Source organism: Stigmatopora argus, chromosome 18 (assembly GCF_051989625.1).
Source record: "Stigmatopora argus isolate UIUO_Sarg chromosome 18, RoL_Sarg_1.0, whole genome shotgun sequence".
In the NCBI taxonomy this organism is placed as follows: Eukaryota; Metazoa; Chordata; class Actinopteri; order Syngnathiformes; family Syngnathidae; genus Stigmatopora; species Stigmatopora argus.
The window spans coordinates 3,007,574-3,028,207 of NC_135404.1; the positions used below are offsets into that span (position 1 = coordinate 3,007,574).

At 37.7% G+C, this 20,634-nt stretch overlaps 2 protein-coding genes across 4 annotated transcripts in view; both read right to left on the reverse strand.

Moving 5' to 3' along the window:
- Window positions 1-1,841, reverse strand: part of rfng (RFNG O-fucosylpeptide 3-beta-N-acetylglucosaminyltransferase) — a 29,604-nt gene extending 27,763 nt beyond the window's left edge. For both annotated transcript variants that reach the window (XM_077625981.1, XM_077625980.1), the window contains exon 1: window positions 1,528-1,841. The gene's annotated coding sequence lies outside the window, so the exon portion shown is untranslated. The remainder of the gene's footprint in view (window positions 1-1,527) is intronic.
- Window positions 1,842-3,328: 1,487 nt separating this feature from the next.
- Window positions 3,329-20,634, reverse strand: part of atp6v0a1b (ATPase H+ transporting V0 subunit a1b) — a 33,936-nt gene continuing 16,630 nt past the window's right edge. The window contains exons 14-22 of one of the 2 annotated variants that reach the window (XM_077625569.1): window positions 19,369-19,459; window positions 19,110-19,228; window positions 18,813-19,029; window positions 18,527-18,634; window positions 17,659-17,766; window positions 15,114-15,131; window positions 11,401-11,518; window positions 10,197-10,368; window positions 3,329-4,389 (exon numbers count right to left, since the gene is read on the reverse strand). In XM_077625569.1, coding sequence (XP_077481695.1) covers window positions 4,296-4,389; window positions 10,197-10,368; window positions 11,401-11,518; window positions 15,114-15,131; window positions 17,659-17,766; window positions 18,527-18,634; window positions 18,813-19,029; window positions 19,110-19,228; window positions 19,369-19,459 — 1,045 coding nt within the window. In that variant the 3' untranslated portion in view covers window positions 3,329-4,295. Of the gene's footprint in view, window positions 4,390-10,196; window positions 10,369-11,400; window positions 11,519-15,113; window positions 15,132-17,658; window positions 17,860-18,526; window positions 18,635-18,812; window positions 19,030-19,109; window positions 19,229-19,368; window positions 19,460-20,634 lie in introns of both variants that reach the window. The other variant, XM_077625568.1, reaches the window with a different exon arrangement.

Here is a 20,634-nt window from a genome sequence, read left to right on the forward strand (position 1 = left end):
GTGTTTTCCACAATTGTGCTCAAGTTACACTCTACGCTCTGTTTTTAAGCGCCTTATCATTCACTACCATAGTAAAGTATGTGCTTTAAGTATACCGGTAACGTTTAAGGAAAGCAAATTACATTTTGCCACCAATCAAAATTGTCATCACCCCTTTAAACATGACTATTACTATTATCATACAGAGCTGCCAACGTCCGTCGACCCCATTCCAGGAGTACCCTCCCATTTCAGGAGTTTTATCTATTAATCAGGAGTGAATGCGATTTGTGCAAATTAGAAAAATAAAAATAACGCACAATTGAAATCAAACTGTTGTTATCAGGCTCGGATGATTCACAATGTACTCGTGTTACCGCAGTTGAATCAAATCCGTAAGTAAGATGGCGGAAGCCGTAGCGATGGTGTGAATTTCGAGGCATTTAATTCGGAAATTTGGCACTTTTCCAAAATGGTTGCTTTGAAAAAATTTAGGTGACATTTTTTTTTTATTTCCAGAGTTTAGGGAGGTTTTCAGGAGTCCTGGAGTTTGTGTTGCTCCTGAAACTCCTGAAATTTCAGAGAGGTTGGCAGCTCTGATTATAGTAATATTTCAAGTCTTTGCTTAGAATAAAACATTACTAAGCCTCTTAAATTATGAGTTCCAAGGATGTGCTTTGGCTGAATGCACTCTTTTAGAAGGGAACAGCACAGTCACCTCCCTTGTTGATCTGTTGGAATATTTTTGTACAACACCTTGCAGTGGAGGAGGAGCTTGTGTTGGAAGATTTTGTAAACTAAGGTGGCATCTGCATATTTAACAGTATTGTGCCAGTTCAGGAGTTTTTGTTTAATCTAACAGTGCTGGTGCGTTTTTGGCTATCTGTCCAATACTTTCAGAGCTTGCAGCACGGCAGCAGACAGAAAAGCCATGCAGAGTGATCAACACCGCCTAGAAGATAATCGGCTGCTCTCTGCCCTCACTGGATGACATTGCCAGCCCTCGCTACCTCAGCAGAGCCGGGAACATTGTTAGGGACCCATACCACCCTCGTCACAACCTGTTCCAGCTGCTGCCCTCTGGCAGACGCTAAAGGTCTCACAAAATACGGACAAATAGATTTAGGGACAGTTTTTCCCCCACAGCCATCAGGGCTCTGAACTTGCATTAGCACGACACACAATCCCTTCTGTGCAATAACTTCAAGGTGTGCAATAACAATGTGCAATATCTTAGACTACCTATTTATGTTTTACTGGGAAAACGCACTTTGTGGAGTAATACCACCAATTTCGTTATACACAGCTGTGTATAATGACAATTAGGGCTTTTTATTTGATTTGATTGTTTATGATATAAATTATTATTGATTGGAATTATTTCACTTGCTTATATCTTATATGCACAGCTGTTTATGGTTATCACCTACGTGAAGTATTTAACACGCCAAGACGAGCCTTAAAACCCCCGCCGTGTAGATTTCTGCGACTAAAGAATTAAGACAATGACTGGCATGTACTCAGGAAAAAAAAACCCAAAAAACTTACCTTGAAATCTCGGAGGATTCATCCAAAATCTACAGTGTGACGATAAATAGCCAGACAAAAATGCGATCAACAGTTGAACTTTAAATTAAGTAGCTAAATTAGCTAGCTAACTTTAAAAATAATCCCAAAGCGCAACGAACGCCTCTTTGTTCGTCACAATTGCTCAAAAATGTTAAACTTTTGAGCAGTGTCCTTGGTCACCAGTGCAGATTCAGCTTTGGGCTTTAGTGTTAAAACGATTAAATATGTTGTCAAAACAAAGTTGCTTTCAGTACCATTCCATGCAGTATCGTAACGTAGTTTTCAATGTTTCCGGAGGTAAGTGTTTCGTTTCCGGTAATACTTTTCAAAATAGTAAAAGTTTAAAACATTGAAAAAAATTAATGACAAATATACTATAAAATAAAACAAACTAAAATATTAGAGTGTATATATATAGTTTTTTATAGTATATTTGTCATTATTTTTTTCAATGTTTTAAACTTTTTTCTATTTTGAATATATATATACATATATATATATATATATATATATATATATATATATATATATATATATATATATATATATATATATATATGTATATATATATATATATATATATATATATATATATATATATATACATACATACACATAACTATAGCTGGTTTGATAACTAATCTCATGGCTATTGTCTAAATAAATCAACATTACAAGATTTTATCTGTTGATGGAGTAGAAGGTTAGCCCTACGAAATCTTATTCAAGCAAAAGAAAAAGATAAATTGTGAACAACAATGGGAAATATTTCAGATTAAAATTAATTCAGGTTTTGTAGACTTTGGACAAAACAAGCCAGAAAAAGACCCAAATCTTTATTGCTCACACACTCACAATAACCTTACGAAGTACCAATAATTTTGTCATATTCAGACATTTCAGATTCAGTGAGACTGTTGTCTAGCAGTAAAACACTCCATCAAACTTTCATGCCATAAAATGACAGCAACACAATCAAATCTTAAAATCTGTACATGTTAATTGCATGTAGATTTTGTTGCTCCCTGTCTAGAACTTTTTTTCTTATATTCCAAGGAATAGACAACATAAATATTGATTGCAGTAAGCAACCCTCCAGATTAAGGGAGAGATTTTGGAGAAACATCTGTTTTCTTTCCACGTTCTTAGATTAATTTTACATCATAGATAAACATCTATGAACAAGGTATCCTACATCACTTACACAGACATGCAGGACACACGATATATGACTCAATTTTACCAACAATAGCTTTGTTTTGTCATCTCTTCATAATATTACTTTGTGATTTTTACCTATTGTCTCAATATAACAATACCTTTTGAATTGATATAATAATTAAAATACTAATATTGTTTTACACCATCATTGCAATCATCACCCGGAATACCTGAAATAGTGGCTTAAAGACCGTTTCTTTGAGAGATTCCATATTTTTGAATGAATTACATTGGAATATTGATTTTTTTTCTGCTTACTCAATTAAATCATTTCCCTTAACAATGATGCCCCAACATCACTCCTTAACATCTTAACTATAGTACTGTACAGTACCGTATTTATTCGAGTATAACGCACAAAATTATGAACAGAAAAACTGAAGCAAAGTTCAGGTGCGCATTATACATGAGCTCTTCGCTTTTATGACCAAATCCCAGTGAAAAACTGCCATCCGCCGGTGAAAAACTCCCTTCCGCAGCCGTTGTAGTGGGAGACGTAAAACCTGTCTTTGTCCACCAGATGGCACGCGAGAGCCCGTTCTGCCAGGGTCCAAAGAAGGTTAGATTATATCCTCTTTCTCAGGGGATATAATCTACCTTCTTTTTCAAAAGCCATCCCTCTCCAAATACCATTCGGCAAGTTTCTAGGGGAGGGTCAAATAAAAAAAAGTTGGTCCAGAGAAACATTAGTGGGGCAGCCCCTCACTCGAGTCCGCCCAGCGCTATCTTCTATCAAGAAGAATGGAATCAATTGTTTAATGAATCTGATGATAATGAATCAGACTTTGAAAATGTTTAAATATTATGATGATGAATTAAACTTTAAGGATTTTAAAGTGTTAATTCCATTTGAGAATTGTGTTCATACTGGTAGTTTGTTTTACCAGGTTTCCGTACCATGTGTTGTAAATAAATGTTTTGTCACGGCGACATGTGATCAGCATTTGCCAGTTACCAGTACTGGTGCAATTATTGATGTCAGCTGATAAAAAGTGTTTTTTTACCCATCTTTAGTCACAAATTGTGGGTGCGTGTTATACTCAAATAAATACGGTATTTTCTTTACCTGATTAGGCCCATGTCAATGCCACTTGGATTTTCATTACAAGAGAAGACTGGATATGTACTGTTGGTCTTGTAGTTGTATTTCCAATAAGTGTTAAGTTAAGTCTTACCAAGTTTTCCCCCCTAGACGTTCAAAGTTGTGCATTAACATGGACGTTTGTCCCATGCCACATTCAAACCGAGTCAGATTCAAAACAGGAAATTACCCCTGCAGTATTTCACCACTGTAGGTAATGGAAACAACTAAAAGGAAATTGGCTAGACAGGGGAAAATACTATGCCAGCATGACGGGTTCCAGAATGAGTACAGCTGGAAAATTATGACAATATACATACAGTACATGTACCTACAAGTGTAGGAATGGCACACAACAACAATGTTTTTCAATTGCCACTAGGTGGACGTAGAGGATTGCACCACGATTCATGCACACTGACAAAGAGATTACTCCTTCAAATTATTATTCGTCAAATCTTCCATCCATAATGCTCTCGAATGAAAAGGGCACAAACTTGAACCCCTGGCCAGAATAAAATTTATTTTGAAACTCCACCCTGAAAAGAAAAAGAGAGAGAATTAGGTGTCTGATTAGGTGGCCAGTGTGAAAGTTTCATCACTGTGGAAAAGTGTTTCAAAGTGGACGGTGAATAAACTTTATTTTTAATTTTTATTGTGTACGATAGTACGATGGAAAATTAGGGGAGGAAACAAAACAAATAGCACCACAAGAATAAAGTCTTAATATTACTATGTTAAACTTATTATATCACCGGAATAAAGACCTTACGAGAAAAAGTCATAATATTACATGTAATAAATTGCAAAGCATAAAGGTGCAATACTAATGAACTTTAATGTAATGTAAAGTCATGAAATTATCTTACATAATATTATATATATATATATATATATATATATATATATATATATATATATATATATATATATATATATATATATATATATATATATATATATATATATATATATATATATATATATATATATATATATATATATATATATATGCAGAGAGAGAGCATTGTTATTTTTATTATTACCTGTTTTCATTTGGAAAGAAAACATTAAGAATTGGGCGTTAGTTCCTTTTAGTTCCTAGCCTCGGTGAGTAAGGGGAGCTGCCCAAGAATGTCTTAAAGCCGTGGCAAATATTTGGTCAACCAGAGCCGTGAGAGGGCAACACTTCAAATGTGGAAAGAAATGAGAGATCCTCTAATCTGCCTCCCAACACATTTTAGGAGATGGAAAAACTCTTCTGCCTTACACGTACCACGCTGGCCCTGTAGTCTTTTGTGTGCATGTGTGTATGTGTGCAGACAACTCATCAGAATGTGTGTGTGAAGAGTGCACACCAAAGCAGATGTTTCATGTTGACTGCAGTTAACTCTGAGCAAAACTATTTCCATTCGCTCATATCCGCGAAAAATACTCCGGGACTCTTTTTAACCTTAGCGGATACCTGTTGAGCTGACACGCTCCTGCTTTATTAACCAAGTAACATTCTACGGCATTCTCTTACCAGACAAGTAATGCAAGAAATGAGGTATGGGATCAAAGGTGTCTTTGGGCAATGTAGAGAAGTTACAAGAAGATATGATGCAGATACATGTTGAGCTGATGTTCATCTGATTTATTAACCAGGTTATAATCTGCAGCATTCTTTAACTGGAGATGAACTCATATGGGGATCATAGATCATTTAGTTGTGGATGTTTGGAGGGGGATGGACTACTCATCTCTCATTTTCTGAACCGCTTTATCCTCATTCGAATCACGGGGGTGCTGGAGCCTATCCCAGCTGACTCCGGGCCAGAGGCGGGGGGCACCCTGAATTGGTGGCCAGACAATCGCAGGGCACAAGGAGACAAACAACCATTCACGCTCACACTCATACCTACGGGCAATTTAGAGTGTCCAATCAGCCTACCATGCATGTTTTTTGAATGTGGCAGGAAACCGGAGTACCCAGAGGACTACTGCTACTAATTACAAATCTCCTCACTGCTGTATGAGGCCGCTCCAAGTTGACTTCATTTATTCCATCTTCCTTGATTGACTGCTTGTATTTGTGTGTATTCAAAATCTTTGGCATATTAAAAAAGACACAAATTATGACAAACTGTTACCAACACATGAAGAGGTCACTTAACTAAAGAAACACCAATCTAAAAAATGGTGCATTGTGGAGTGTGTGGAGAGAAGAAAAGACTTTCATTTGTTCATCTTCCATACCGCTTATCCTCACATGGGTTGTGGGGGGTGCTGGAGCCCATTCTACTCAACTGGCAACAGGCAGGGGACATCCTGAAATGGTTGTCAGCTATTGCTAACATGCCAACATACCGTTCATCTTGCATAAGCGCCCCCGTTTTCTGTGGTGGTTGGTGGTGTAACTGCAGTTTTAAATTAATGATTTTTAATATTACCGTTGAAAAAAATTATTTCACGATAATTATCGTTATCGTTTTATCGCCAAGCTCTAGGTGTGAGTGTGCATGGTTGTCCGTCTCCTTGTGCCCTGTGATCGTCTGGTCCCCGATTCAGGGTGTCCACCACCTCCCGACCGGAGACAGCTGGGATTGGCTCTAGCACCCCTCGTGACCCTAATGAGGATAAAGCAGTTCAGAAAATGAGATGAGATTTTCTGTTTTTCTTCCATGGATAACAGAGCCAGCTTCTTCATTTCATTCGTGTCATGTTTGTTGTTTTTTCCACACGTCTGGCGTTGTCTGTCTTGTCCTAGGCTCCAGCACCCCCAGCGACCCCAGTGAGGATAAAGCGGTTCAGAAAAAAAAACAGGCGGATAGGTGCGGCGTCTGCAGTGATGCGGACTCTGCATTGGTCCGTCGTGAAGAAGGAGCTGAGCGAAAGGGCAAGTCTCTCAGTTTACCGTTCGATCTACCTCATCTATGGCCATGAGCTGTGGGTCATGACCGAAAGAACGAGATCCCAGATGCAATCAACTGAAACGACTTTCCTCTGCAGGATGTCTGGACTCGCCCTTGGAGATAGGGTGAGAAGATCGGTCATCCGAGAGGGGCTCCTCCAGGTTAAGAGGAGCCAGATGAGTTGGCCCGGGCATCTGATCAGGATGCCCCCTAGACACCTCCCTGGGGAGGTGTTCCGGGCACGTCTCACCGGGAGGAGGCCACTGGGGAGACTTTATCTCCCGGCTAGCCCAGGAACACCTTGGGGTCCTCTCGGAAGAGCTGGGTGAAGTGGCGGGGGCAAGGGAAGTCTGGGCTTCACTGCTGAAGCTGCTGCCCCTGCGACCGGACTTCGGATAAGCGGATGAAGATGAGATGAGAGAAAGATGAGATGTTTTTCTTGTTGTACTCATTTAATCTCTCTTGGTTATTCTTCTTTATATAGCTAGAGCAAGATCCAGATAGGATACATATATCTAGGTTTTATATAAACTGTACCTAGACATAACGTCTGAAAAGTTGAATTTCTGGTAATGCCTACCAACCCACTTTAAATTGCAATTGTATTACTATTCATTCATTTTCTGGACCGCTTCTCCTTAAAAGGTCGCGGGGGAGCTGACTTCGGTTACCAGGCGGGGGCCACCTTGAATTGGTGGTCAGCCAATCACAGGACATAAGGAGACAGACACCCATTCAAACTCACACTCATACCTAGGGCCAATTTAGAGTGTTCAATAGCCAAAACGCATGTTTTTGGGGTGTGAGCAGAAACCAGAGTACCCGGTGAAGGACCAACCTGGGATTGAATCCTCGACCCCAGAACTGTGAGGCGGACGCACTAACCACTTGTCCGCCAAGTTCCCACATACTACTAACTATCATCGTGCTTCTGGCAATCCTTCAAATTCCAACAGTCTTGATAATGTACTTCAATATACTAATGGTTGACATGTGTGTACTCAGTGTTGCAACTTGTATCAGCATGATGAAGATGGTGCAAGGAAGCGATGGATCAGAAAGGGCTTTAAGATATTTTCAGTCCCTTGAGTTTACAGTTGGGTAAACCACTTTGGGCCAGGAATTTTTCATGTTCCATTCATTCGTCATGTGCTTGACAAGCTGAAGAAATACAACTTTCGCAACAATAGAGCACTTAGTTCAAAAGGGAACATTTGCTGCTTGCTTGTTTTTTGTGTTGTTGTTTTTTGTTACATGTACAGTTATTGTTTGATCTCTTTTTTTGGTATAAGGCAGAATTAAATTAGGGTGCTTCTGAAACCCCCTTATTTGAAAGGTCAAGTTTGCCCAGCGACAGTTTTGGGCAAACTGAGCACATCCAATATCACAAGTAGTGGAGTGGAGTAGTGATGATATGCTGTCTGGTGTATGGAGACACGCAAGTCATTGGCAAGGAAACCTTGCTCAATATGCTTTTTTCGTAGTCTGGGACACTGGACAAAAGGCTCCGAAACCGTCAATTGCTAAGCTATATGATATCTCAATGTAATTTTGTGTGGAACTGTAGTTCACAACGACAAAAAAACTATTCTGTTGTCGCTGAAAATTCGGCAATTGCATTTTTTGTAGAACAATATAAGAGGCTGTTTTCTAAAACAACAAAGGGAGTCAATCGAAAAACAGATGAGTAGACCAAGTAGTAGTTGAGTACTAAACACATGAATGCACTGGGTGGGGACACGTTGAATCGGTGGCCAGCCAATCACAGAGCACAAAGAGACAGACAACCATTCACGCTCACACCCAATTTTGTTCAACAGCCTACGATGCATGTTTTTGGAATGTCAGAGGAAAAGTACCCGGAGAAAACCCACACAAGCCAAGGAATAACATGTAAACTCCACACAGTGAGGACGGACCTGGGATCGAACCACCGGCCCAAGAACTTTGAGGCCGACGCGCTAACCACTCGCCACTGGGCCGCCTCCGGAATGTACATGTATTTATTTAAATACTATTCGATTTGTATACTGTTTTCTTGATTAAACTCCAAACTACTCATGCACAGACTTAAATGGTCTGCAGTGTTGCAGATAGGCATTAATAATTAGACCCCAACCCAAATTCTGAAAAGGGGTGAGTAGGGTTGGAGGTAGTAATACTATTACCGTTCTCAGATGCCATCCTCTGTTGGGAAATGCAGACGAAGAAACTCACCTAGTGCCCTAAAGCAGTGTTTCCCAACCTTTTTTGAACGGCGGCACACTTTTTGCATTGAAAATATCTCAAGGGATGCCACCATCTGCAAATCTTTTAATTTAAAATTATGTCGACTACATTAACAATATTCATTCTCATCAAAGTTTTATCAGCAGGAATCACATAAACCTCCCAAATTTTTCCAATATCTAATTTTTCACACTGACCTAATGTCACCAAAAGTTGATGTCTGCAGACCCTGAACAACTTCCGTTTCGAGTGATGCAAAAATACGTAATGTTTTTAATTGTATACTTTTGACTTTTCTCCAAATGTTACTTATATCTCCTAATATAATGGAAAAAAAATGTTGTGCTCACACATACTTTTTTGCTGCTTTTCTGTCTTAATGATTTGGTGAGTCTTAATGATCCCATTGACTTTGATTTGCTTTGTACTTTGTGCTTTTTGCTTTTGCTTTGTTGTTCTGCGGCCTTTGACTGTACTGTCTAACTTATAACTATGCCTTTTCTTGCTACTGTCACAATGAAATTTCCCAAATACGGGATGAATAAAGTTATCCAATCCAATCCCCAAAAGTTGAAACTTCTGGTTCATTCATACTATTTTGATTTGCACCTTGTAATAGTTAAATTTTAATCGCGTTATATTCATATGAATTTTTCTCTTTGAATATTATGTATGACTTCCAATTTCCCATGGCACACCTGACCATTGCTCACGGCACACCAGTGTGCCGGGCACAGTGGTTGGGAAACACTGCCCTAAAGAGACCATCGGGGGAATACAATGCCCATCCCGGCATTCATTAACTCACGAGCGCTCTCACTCGACTTCTGGGTCTAAGAATTAAGTGTTCCCACGTATACATGGAAAAACAATGTTTTAAGTCACGGTTGGCCTGGTGCATTTATATTCCCAATTTGCACTAATATGCTACAAAGCGCGTGAATTCTACAGCCTTGTGTGACGTCCGATATTGAGGGGAAACGCCTTCACTTCGAACCAGCGTGTTGCAATGAAGCGAATCTATTTTATTTTTCTTCATTTCATAATTTATATTTTTAGACAGGGTCGTTGGTTGTTGACACCTTAAAGCATTTTCAAGGACTGTATTTTCAAACCTTGTAAACATCACATTAAAATCTAAGCATTTTCAATGATTACAACGACCCATAGGGACCCTGGAATAAATTAAGGGGTCATAGGCATTGAGTGTTTGTATTTCTTACCAGTGCAGACGCAGGGCATGTAAAAAGGCAGACAGCCCTTCCATGATGAGCAGAATGGCAACTGTGAGAGTAGCGAATGCTGCAAAGATGATTGTGAGGCCAAAGAAACTGCCCCCACTCCGGGAAGACAGACCTAGGTGCATTACCATGGACCACAGCACCTCTGACAGCTCTGAATCGACAAAGGGAAAATATGGAAACAAACACAGTTATCATAGTTTAATCAAAGTCCTACAATGCAGTACAGTCATATTCTACTTACAAATGCCTCTAGGTACGAAAATTTCAGGTTACGAATTTTTTAATATGCAAATGAGTGACTCGAGAAACGAAAAAGATCCAAGTTACGAAATCCCCCAAAAAGTAATAAACGATAAACAGTTAGCGGGAGATAGCGATAATATGCGAAAAAGCTAGCGGAATCTACATGGACTTGAAAGCGAAGCAAGCATCTGAAAAAGACACCAGAAAAACCCTTCAAAGCGAGTCATGGCTGGTTCGGTAATTTCAAAAAACGAACTGGACGAAACGAACACTCGGTTCTGAGGCACGGAGAAGCAGGAAGTTCCACCTCAAAAGCCATGGTGGAATACATTAACATCTTTGCCTCGGTTATTGCACAAGAAGGTTTAAATTTAGTGTAACATAAGATTAAAACGTATTTTTAAGTGTGTGCGTATAGTAATCTAAGTTTATTGAAGTTAAATTTAAAGTTTATGATATGTTACGAACGGGTCCGTCAGGTCTCTCTCCTGTCCTTTCTATCTCTCTCTCGTACGCGCCGTCTCTCTGTACTGAGTATTGTCCCATTTTAGTATTGAAGATCATAACAACTAGATACGTATTTGTTAGTTTGTAAGTAGGTGGTGAATTTGAACCAATAAAAAGATGTTTTTCCATTGTAATGTCCTGTTTTTTGGTGTTTTTTCAGACGGTGGGAATGAATCAATTTGTATTTTGTTCATTTCTATACGAAAAATGTATTTGACATACAAGTAAATTGACATACGAGCTCGGTCCCGGAACACATTAAGCTTGTATCTCAAGGTATTACTATAATTAGGGACACAATTATTCTCTGCAGAGGAAAAAAGATATCATCCTACTCTACATCTACATCTATTCCTTTTTGTAAAAATGTTGCTGCACTATTAGAGCATTATGTAGATAAAGTTTGTGATGTGTAAGTTTTTATAAAACTCACGTGCATGAGCCAAGCTGAGAGCCCAGAGACGGAGGTAGGAGGCTGTGTTTGAGATACATCCCAGACAGTACTCAATGGTGTGAATGGCCTGATGGACAGCCACATCACCAAAGTCAAACTGTGGAAGAGAAACACGACAGAGACTCAAGGACAGTTTCTTCCCAAGAGCTGTCACCATACTGAACTCGAGTTCTGCACCTAGGACCTAATCAAGACTTATCACTACTACTTATACTACTTATTTATTATGTTGATCATTTATTTATCTATCATTATGTAGCGATTATTTATTTTCTCTATTAATATTTATAAATTATTTATTTATCATGACTATATATTGATTATCTATGTGTTTGTTTGTTTGTTGATGAGTCCATAGACTCAGCGAGTGGTGTACAACAACTTGACACTGAACGTCTCCAAAACCATGGAACTCATCCTGGACTTCAGACAAACCCGCTCCACTCTGCTGACCTCACTTGGACAACTTATTTATTTATTTCTTAAGTAGTGATTTTTTTATCATTACCACAGTTATCCCTCGAATGTCACGGTTAACGTAGACCAGACATGTCCACGATAAACGAAAAACCGCGAAGTAGGATCACCGCTATTGTAACTACCTTTTTTTTCTGTGCTGAGTCCGAGTAGCAAGCGGAAGAAAGGGGAGTGGCTTCCACTTGCGAATTTAAGCGTGGATTTTCACATTTTTCTAAACTTTAGAAAAATAATAAAAACAGAAAAAAATCTGCGATATAGCGGAGACGCGAAAGTTGAAGCTGCGATATCCGAGGGATTACTGTATATATTGATTTTCTATGTGTTTGCTTGTTTGTTGTTTTGTCCATGGACTTGGCGCTGAACGTCTCCAAAACCATGAAACTCATCTCAACTCTTCAGACGAAACAAGCCTGCTCCGCTCTGCTGACCTCACTTGGACTACTTATTTAGTCATTTCTTATGTATTGATTATTAATTTGTCTGTTTGATGTAATTTGTGCACTCCATGGTAAAAGCGTTAAATCTCATTATACTTTTATAATGACAATAAAAGCATTCCGTTCAATTCAATTCAATAGTATTTTACATTAGAATTTTTGTACTTGTGATTTTAACTTTACAGGTAAATAGGTCGGATTGTTTTTCACAGCAGCAGTATACGTATTTGCATTCACACAAGATACCATGTTACAGCGCTCCAATTGTTTAAAGGTTGAACCAGACCATATTTAAACATACTCTTTCGTGATCTCCGTGGCTCCACTAAGAAGTGCAATGATCTGAACCACTGCATAAAATGTAGGACCCATAAGTTTGTGCGAATGTATATTGGTAGAAAAGACTTTCACACAGACCACACTAAATTCTGTGAGCAGAATCACATTGCATTTCCCACAAAGTTAATTTGATGCAACACATATACTACCACAGAAGCCTCTGAATTCATCAAATGAATTTGACCTTTCTCCCTTTTTTGGTGGGCAATGTCGCAGATGCCATTGGAAAAGTTTTAATAGACATTGATGAAGTTTTGTAGCAAATACTTTTTGTAACATATTTTGTTTAAGTGTTTTCTGCAGGATCATAGAGACCTGGATATGTTTGTATATTGTCTCATCATTTACTCCATCCGGCAACAAGTCTAGCCTTTCCTGTATAAAGTGGGGTTTAAAGTTGTTGCTGAATTTGGCGTGGTGTTGGCCAGGTTTCCGCTTTCCATGCTTCTCTTTTGTTCTTAGACTCATGGAATTGAGTTCATGGAAGTAGCCTCATTGTTCCCATTCAAAAGGTCTCCAGCGGAAGTGGCTGGAGAAAACAAAACTGGCTAGCATGATCTAATGGCAAAATAGATTAAGAATGATTGGCATTCAGATACAATGCACCAATGAATGTTATAGTGGAACATTTTCATTTGGAATTTTGGCCTTACCAACTCAGGAAAAATGAGGGTGGAGTATTCATGAAAATAGTTGCGATTTACACTATATGGAAACTGTAATGCAGTGTTTGGTAGTGTTTTGTTGTCTCAGTTTTTTTTATGTTTGAACATCTCAATCAACATATTAATACATTTTCTGCAGTCTATGTCATCTGACTTTAGCGAGAGGGGGGGTTTGTCTTTATTTAATTAACCCAAGAAATTATTACCCAAAAAATATTTCAGCAACACTCTTATTTATTCATTTATTAACATATTTATTACCTATTTATTTTTGTCTAAATTGTCTTTTCCTGTGTCTGTATTCTCAGCCTCTTGCTAATGTGACAGTGAAATCTCCTGAATACGGAATGAATAAAGTTATCTAATCTAATCTAATCTAATCTAAACATGTTTAGGGAATGTGGGTGGAAGCACAAGAATAACATGCAAACTTAACGCAGGAATGCAGGAACTGATATTCAAAACACCAACCTTGACTTGAATTGTGAGGAGGCAGTGCCAAGAAATCATAACTAGGCTGCATATTACTTTTTATATGAGTGACAAATAGAAAATTAAATAACTCCCATTAGCAATTGCAGAGCAGTCACCTGAAATTCAGGAGGCTTTTAAAAATTAATCAATTATTGAATTCATTCATTAATTTTCTGAACCGCCTATCCCCACAAGAGTTGTTGAGGGTGCTGGAGCCTATTCCAGCGAACTACGGGCACCAGACGGGGGACACCCTGAATTGGTGGCCAGCCATTTGCAGGACACAAAGAGATGGACAACCATTCACGTACACATTCATACCTAGGAGCAATTTAGAGTGTTCAACCAGCCTACCATGCATGTTTTTGGGATGTGGGAGCAAAGTGGAGTACCCGGAGAGAACCCATGCGAGCCTGGGGTTGAACGTGCAAACTCCATACAGTGAGGACCAAACCTTCGACCACAGAACTCTCCGGGATGCCTATCTTGAACTCCCATAGTATAGATTTTATTTCAAATTCCTTACAGTCCAATCGTAGTATTGGGACTGGACTGTATGATTGCATAGAGGCTTTCAGAGGGGTGCCTAACAGTGGATTAAATTATTTAAATCTTGTTTAAAAAAGATGTTACTGAAAGTAAAATTACTCTTTTCAGTGACTAAATCTAAATAATTTCAGTTATCCTTTCTCTCTTTGTGACCTGTCTGGTCATACATCTACGTCGATAAACATTTTGTTCAAGTGAAAGCTGATTATACTAAGTGACAAATTTACAGAACCTTCCCATTTTCCTATCGTCAAATTCACAGAGCTTCACCAATTTCTTCTATGATTTCTTTCTTGTCTGTAATGCTATTTGTTGCATATAATTCCTTAATTCAGTGCATTCCCAACCTAACGTTGACGGATCCTCTACTTTACTTTTATATGAATTATGTCAGTAAAAGGCCAAATGTCATTTAATAACACAATAAATACACTTTAAAATATTCATCCTAAAGGAAAATAAAGTTTAAAAATCCACAATTTTGCTGGAATTTCCACAAAAATATATTGCTCCACAAAACTCGACCCTTCCAAAACGTTTCTTGAACTGAGTAGTGTTTGTGTAATGCGGTCAAAGGTAACTAAAAAAAGGATTCAATAACAGTGAAAATAGGAAGGTATAGTAAAAAATTCATTCTTTTCAGCTGTAAGTCAATTCCTTAAGTGTCATACTATATTGTGAAGAATATGAAAAACACAATACATGCACAACATTCATGAATGCCACAATACCATATATAGTCTCTTACCGGCTCTTCCTCTGCATGCTTGAAAATAAGTAAAAGACAAAGATTAGCATTGGTGTTCAGTAAATAATGGATGTTAATACGTTGTAGCTATTAATATTCTATTGCATACATCGGAGTGAATTACTGAACTCAAGAAATAATAAATATGAAGACATATTGCTATCTGGTTTGCATGATGACACTTTCTTATTGTACCAATTTCAAGTTTAAATATTAAACTAAAGCTTATGTGTCCCACAATTGACGTATAATAAATACTTAGTACATGCTTAGTCATTATTAATCTTGACAAATCTTCTGACTCCCCACCGAATGTTAATATATTTACAAGTGAACAGGGAAGTGCTTCTATAATAATTATGAAAGAATACATTTCATTTATAAATAGACATTTGAAACGGAAAATAAGCATCATTCACACGTTAGCACTGCTCATGAAAATGAATTTAGGAAATGGCTTCTAGGTGTTTGTGTAATATGTGGAATTTTTGTAACTGACGTATTTGAGTGTAAGCTAATTTGATACTAATGGTGATATCAATGCTATGAAAACCCCAATTATCTGTTGGTGATATGCATGTCTTCTTAGACTATTACTAATGTAAGTCTGTTAAGTTACAGTTATGCACTATTTATCACAATGCAAACACTCAGATATAGTATGCATCATATTTGGCAGAGACCAAAACTCTGAGTCAACTGGGTAGTGTTTTCAGAAATTCCATTCCCTGGTTCTCATGAAAAACATCTCAGTGTTTGTTTTTCTGAAATGGAAAATCCACCTTATCGGCTCCAGTGCATCACAGGCCTCCTTTTCTATTTCTCCCACTATTAGCACGGGAAAACATTTTTGGTTGCTCGTGTATCGTTTTGATTTGAATCTTGTACATTTGAACATTTCAAAAGAGTATCATTTTGACTTCACAATCATTAAACTGGCAGGACAGTATATATAAATCAAGACAATGATGAAATTAAATTCAAACAAAGTTTAAAAGTACCTCTTAATTGCAGGGGAACATATTAACAAACAAGCATTGACAATTTCATGGGCTATTTTAGTCTTTAATTTGCTCTAAAATGCACTTTTTGGGGATGTAGGAGGAGACATGGTAACTTCAGAAAACCACAGCTAAAAGTTATCCTCCAAACTTCATGGTCAACCTGTGTTAGTAAATTTTGAAACCAAGGTCTCCAATAACCGAAGAACTAATTGAGCAGTATTGAAAAGTATATATACACACACCAGTAACTAGTAACCTCGAATATCGCGGTTAATGTAGACCAGAGATGGCCGCGATAATCGAAAAATCGCAAAGTAGTTTAGATATGAATAAATACTGTTTTCTTGTCAAATTTGGTGGGTGCGACAAATAGTCAGGTTCCTCCTATAGTCCAAACATTACAGCAGTGGTGGACCGTCAGGGCCTTCAAGGCCTTCTCTGGTGGCCTAAAAAATATCCGAATCACAGACTGATATTAATTATGTTTTGTCCATGAATACTTATTAAATAATTCCAAATTGTCTGTCAGCTTCATTTCATTGCTTTTCCCCTGGTTGCCCTGCTTCCAGATGTGTTTTCATATTTAAGCATCTAACCAATTACATTTCAGCTATTATTGGTTGCCAGGGTCAGAAATCTGCCTTGAGGCCTTCACAATCAGTTCTGCAGGCTCTACTGCATAAAACAAGCGTCGATAAAACTGTTGCTTTAACCAATCAGATTTTGAGTTGGCGACACCAATGCCTTCTCGCAGGCGTAGGGATACGTCATTGCCTTCAAGCAGGCGTACGGATGTCATCGCTTTCACCAACTATGATTGGCTAGTGATAGAGTGGACTAGCCAGAGCTACCAAACTGTATCTGGAGCGAGCTGCACAAGCAAATATATTGTTATGTTGATTTAATAGCGGTTTTGTCAACCCGCAATGGTTGAAGGAGAAGAAATTGATTTGTTTGCAGATTTACTGTCAAAGCCATTTTCAAGATGGACTTTTCAAGAAAAGCTGGACATCATTAAGAAAGGTCAGAAGCAAGCAAGCTTGTCACAACCCGGAACGAACAGTTTCAGCACTAAATCTAATAAAAACGTATGCCAGAAATACGACAGGACAGGCTCAGCATTAGCTTCGATGGCGATAGAAAAGGAGAAAAGAAAGGACGATGGATTTTGTGTACAAATAAAAAAGATATTTGGTGAGTAAAATATGGTTATATTCCTAAATAATATTTCAATTGAATGAGGTTATTATTGATGTTTTTTTATATGTGTCGCAGCTATAGCTGCAGTAAAGGTTTTATAGCCATAAAATAGTTTTTGAGGGTTGGATTGATTCAGATATAGAATTGAAGCCGTCGCTTAGAAATTCACAGCCCGCCGCTGCATTACAGTAATTTATTGTCTTTTATTTTAACAGCTACAGGCAGTATAATCACAATTAAATCGTCATAAGACTTTGAATCATTGGATGATTCTAAAGATGAGCGGGTGCATCAGCAGTGTAATAGTTTCAGATAGGTTGAAAGCAATTTCCTGCACTTACTTCATCTCCCTCCTCTGAGTGTTGGGAGAGGTGGTCGTGGTCCATGATGCCAGCCTCATCTTCCGTGGGCCCGTTGCCCACCCGCACCCCTCCAAACTTCTGCGTGCCCTGTTGAGTGAGTCCGGTGCATGATGAGGACACGCCTGTTTTCTCTAAAGATTGTGCTAGATTCTCTGCAGGGGTTTCTTGCCTCATCTGTGACTAGATACAAAAGTCACAAGAGCTTTGTCGGGCTTGAAGCAAGCCTTGGCTAGTACGTTTTACTAACTGGTCAAGTAAAAATGGCACCCTAAACAGATGCTTTGTTTCCAACAAAATTATATTTCTAACAAGACACATAAAACTGAATTTTTACAGGAGGTAATTTTTTTCCCAATAATGTCTTTAAATAAATTAAATTAAGTGAATAATTGATTGTCAATTGCTTTTTAGTGGCAAATTTTGCGTAAAAAAACTGTTATTGAGAGCTGAAACTCTAATATCTGATATGTTCTAAGTAATGGTTTGTTTGCAAAATTTTCTAAGTAGAACGCAAAGAAAAGACTAAAATATATCTACTGTAAAAACCCTATTTTTAATCATATTGTGTTTACTTTTGGTTGAACTATTTCTTGGGGGATCATCAATACAACCATAGGATATGATGTGAATAAAATCTGTTACAAGGGTGCCTAATAACAACTTAATCTAGATTTTCAAAACGTTTCCAAGGCAAGCTTTCAGCATGTCATTAAATGAATGGCAAAACAATCAATTGCATTACACAATACATCGTACTCTGAAAGAAAGAATAGAAAAGGTTATAGTGCAAAGGAGAATATTTTTTCAAGGGTGCTACAAGCTTGTAGTTGTGGTGAAAATAACATACCAGGTGCTTTTTCCACAGATGCTGACGTCGAAGCACCATAGTTTTCACAACCAGCATACATGGTACACATGCAAGGGCAATGAGCACCAACAATACCTGGATCCCCATCTATAAATTCAAACAGAAATATGTCAAGCTTTTAAGGTGAAACAAATTATGTAAGAAAATTATCTGTACTGTGGTTCTTTTCAATAACTCTTTGTCTCACACTAAGTTAACTGTTGTGGGCGTGTGTAGAAAAGGTAAAATACAATTAGGAAGAAAAAGAAGATGATCAAAGGAGCACCTGTCCTGCGTAGAGGGATTTGGTAGTGGGATCACTGTAATTGAAAAGACACATATTGATAAAGTGGATGAGCAGGCTGGGGGCATCTTTTGAAGTGACTGCATCGTAAGCTGTCCATTTGTAGAAGACCAGCAGGACAAGGTAACCAAACAAGCTGGTCATAAAGACAATCTCAGGGATAAAGCCCAAGAATATGTTCAGAGGCTTCTTGAAGTACCTGCAGTGTTCATTTAGGAAAGATATTCTGGAGTTAGAAAATTGACTGGACACAAAGATGGCCATGGCAGTAATACTTACAGATGGTTAAAAAGACTGAGAGACACCCCAAACAGCATGTGGATGACACCAAGGATGACAGACATTTTCATCTTGAATGAGTTGAGGAACGTCAGCTTGTTGGTAGCAATGTTCCATATCTACATAAAAGAGAGCAGGGCTTTATATAAATTATACTGTATAATTGCATTGATTTTAGTGAAAAGAAGACCAGAGTTATGGGGATGTGGGATGGTGAGTCAGAGAGGGCAGTCATGTTGTGTTTTCGTCAGCATTTTACCGGATCAATTCCGAGCGGATAAGGTCCGTTAAATACACCAGGAATTGCTGGGTCCAACTGTAACACTGCATTTCCTTCAAGCGTCTCAAACCTTGATGACATCAGCAAGACAGAAATGAATTAGGAATACAGGTTTTTTGTTTGCTTGTTTTTTAAGAAAATTATTTAAATGGATATAATAACAAATAAAATTATAATTTAAAAATATATATGAATAGAGGAAAACACCATCCTTTTTTTAATACCTTCCTAAAATAATGAAAAATGTAACTAGAAAATCTAGAATTGAAAACTACAGTAAGACCTTGAGATACGAGCTTACTGCGTACCGGGACCGAGCTCTTATGTCAATTTACTTGTATCTTAAATCAAAATTTTCCATAGAAATGAACTAAATACAAATTCATTTATTCCCACCCTCTGAAAAAAACACCAAAACAGGATATTACATTATATCCAATCACATCACACATTTATATTTAAATTCCTCCAATCTATGTGAAGTAATTGGAATACTGCAAAATAAATTTGGTATCATTGGAAAGCTCTGGATGTCCTCTATAGAGCACAAAAATAGTTAATGTAATTGGATGCAGGTTAGGTTAGGTTTACAAATGTCCTCTACAGAGGACAAATTTGACCTCCAGGTAGTCAGGAAGTTAAGTGAGGTAAATTTAGTGTTTCTTTTTGTGAGGCTAAAAGATTGTCTGCTTTCCAATGGTAATGTCTTCAGTCGATTATTTTATTTATTTCATATTCCACAGCAACTTTTGCTCTGAAGGCAAATTTATAAAAATAGAGACGCCTGTCAAAATTTATGCGGGTTTTATTCTATACTTTTCATAGTGTAAGGAGGGATTGTCTTATCTTCATTGAAAACAGAACAACAAAAATACTTTTTAAAATCACATTTCATACAGTCATACCTCTACTTACAAAATTAATTGGTTCCAGAACTTTCTTCGTAACTTGAAAATTTCGCAAGTAGATCAGTACTTTAAATGTAAATTCTCTAATTCGTTCCACGGTTCTCACACAACTACCAACTAAACCCTTCACAAATGGTCAAAGTGATTTATTAATTTCTTAAACGCAGGGGAACGAGAGGAAGCTAATGGTTGGCAACAGCAAGAGAGCACGCAAACACATGAACACATCTCCTACATGCAAAATTAAGAATTCAAACAACAACATTAACAAAATTAATCAACAACAAACATTAACGTTTTATGATTTCTTTGGAATTTAATTTTTCACCCATTTTAT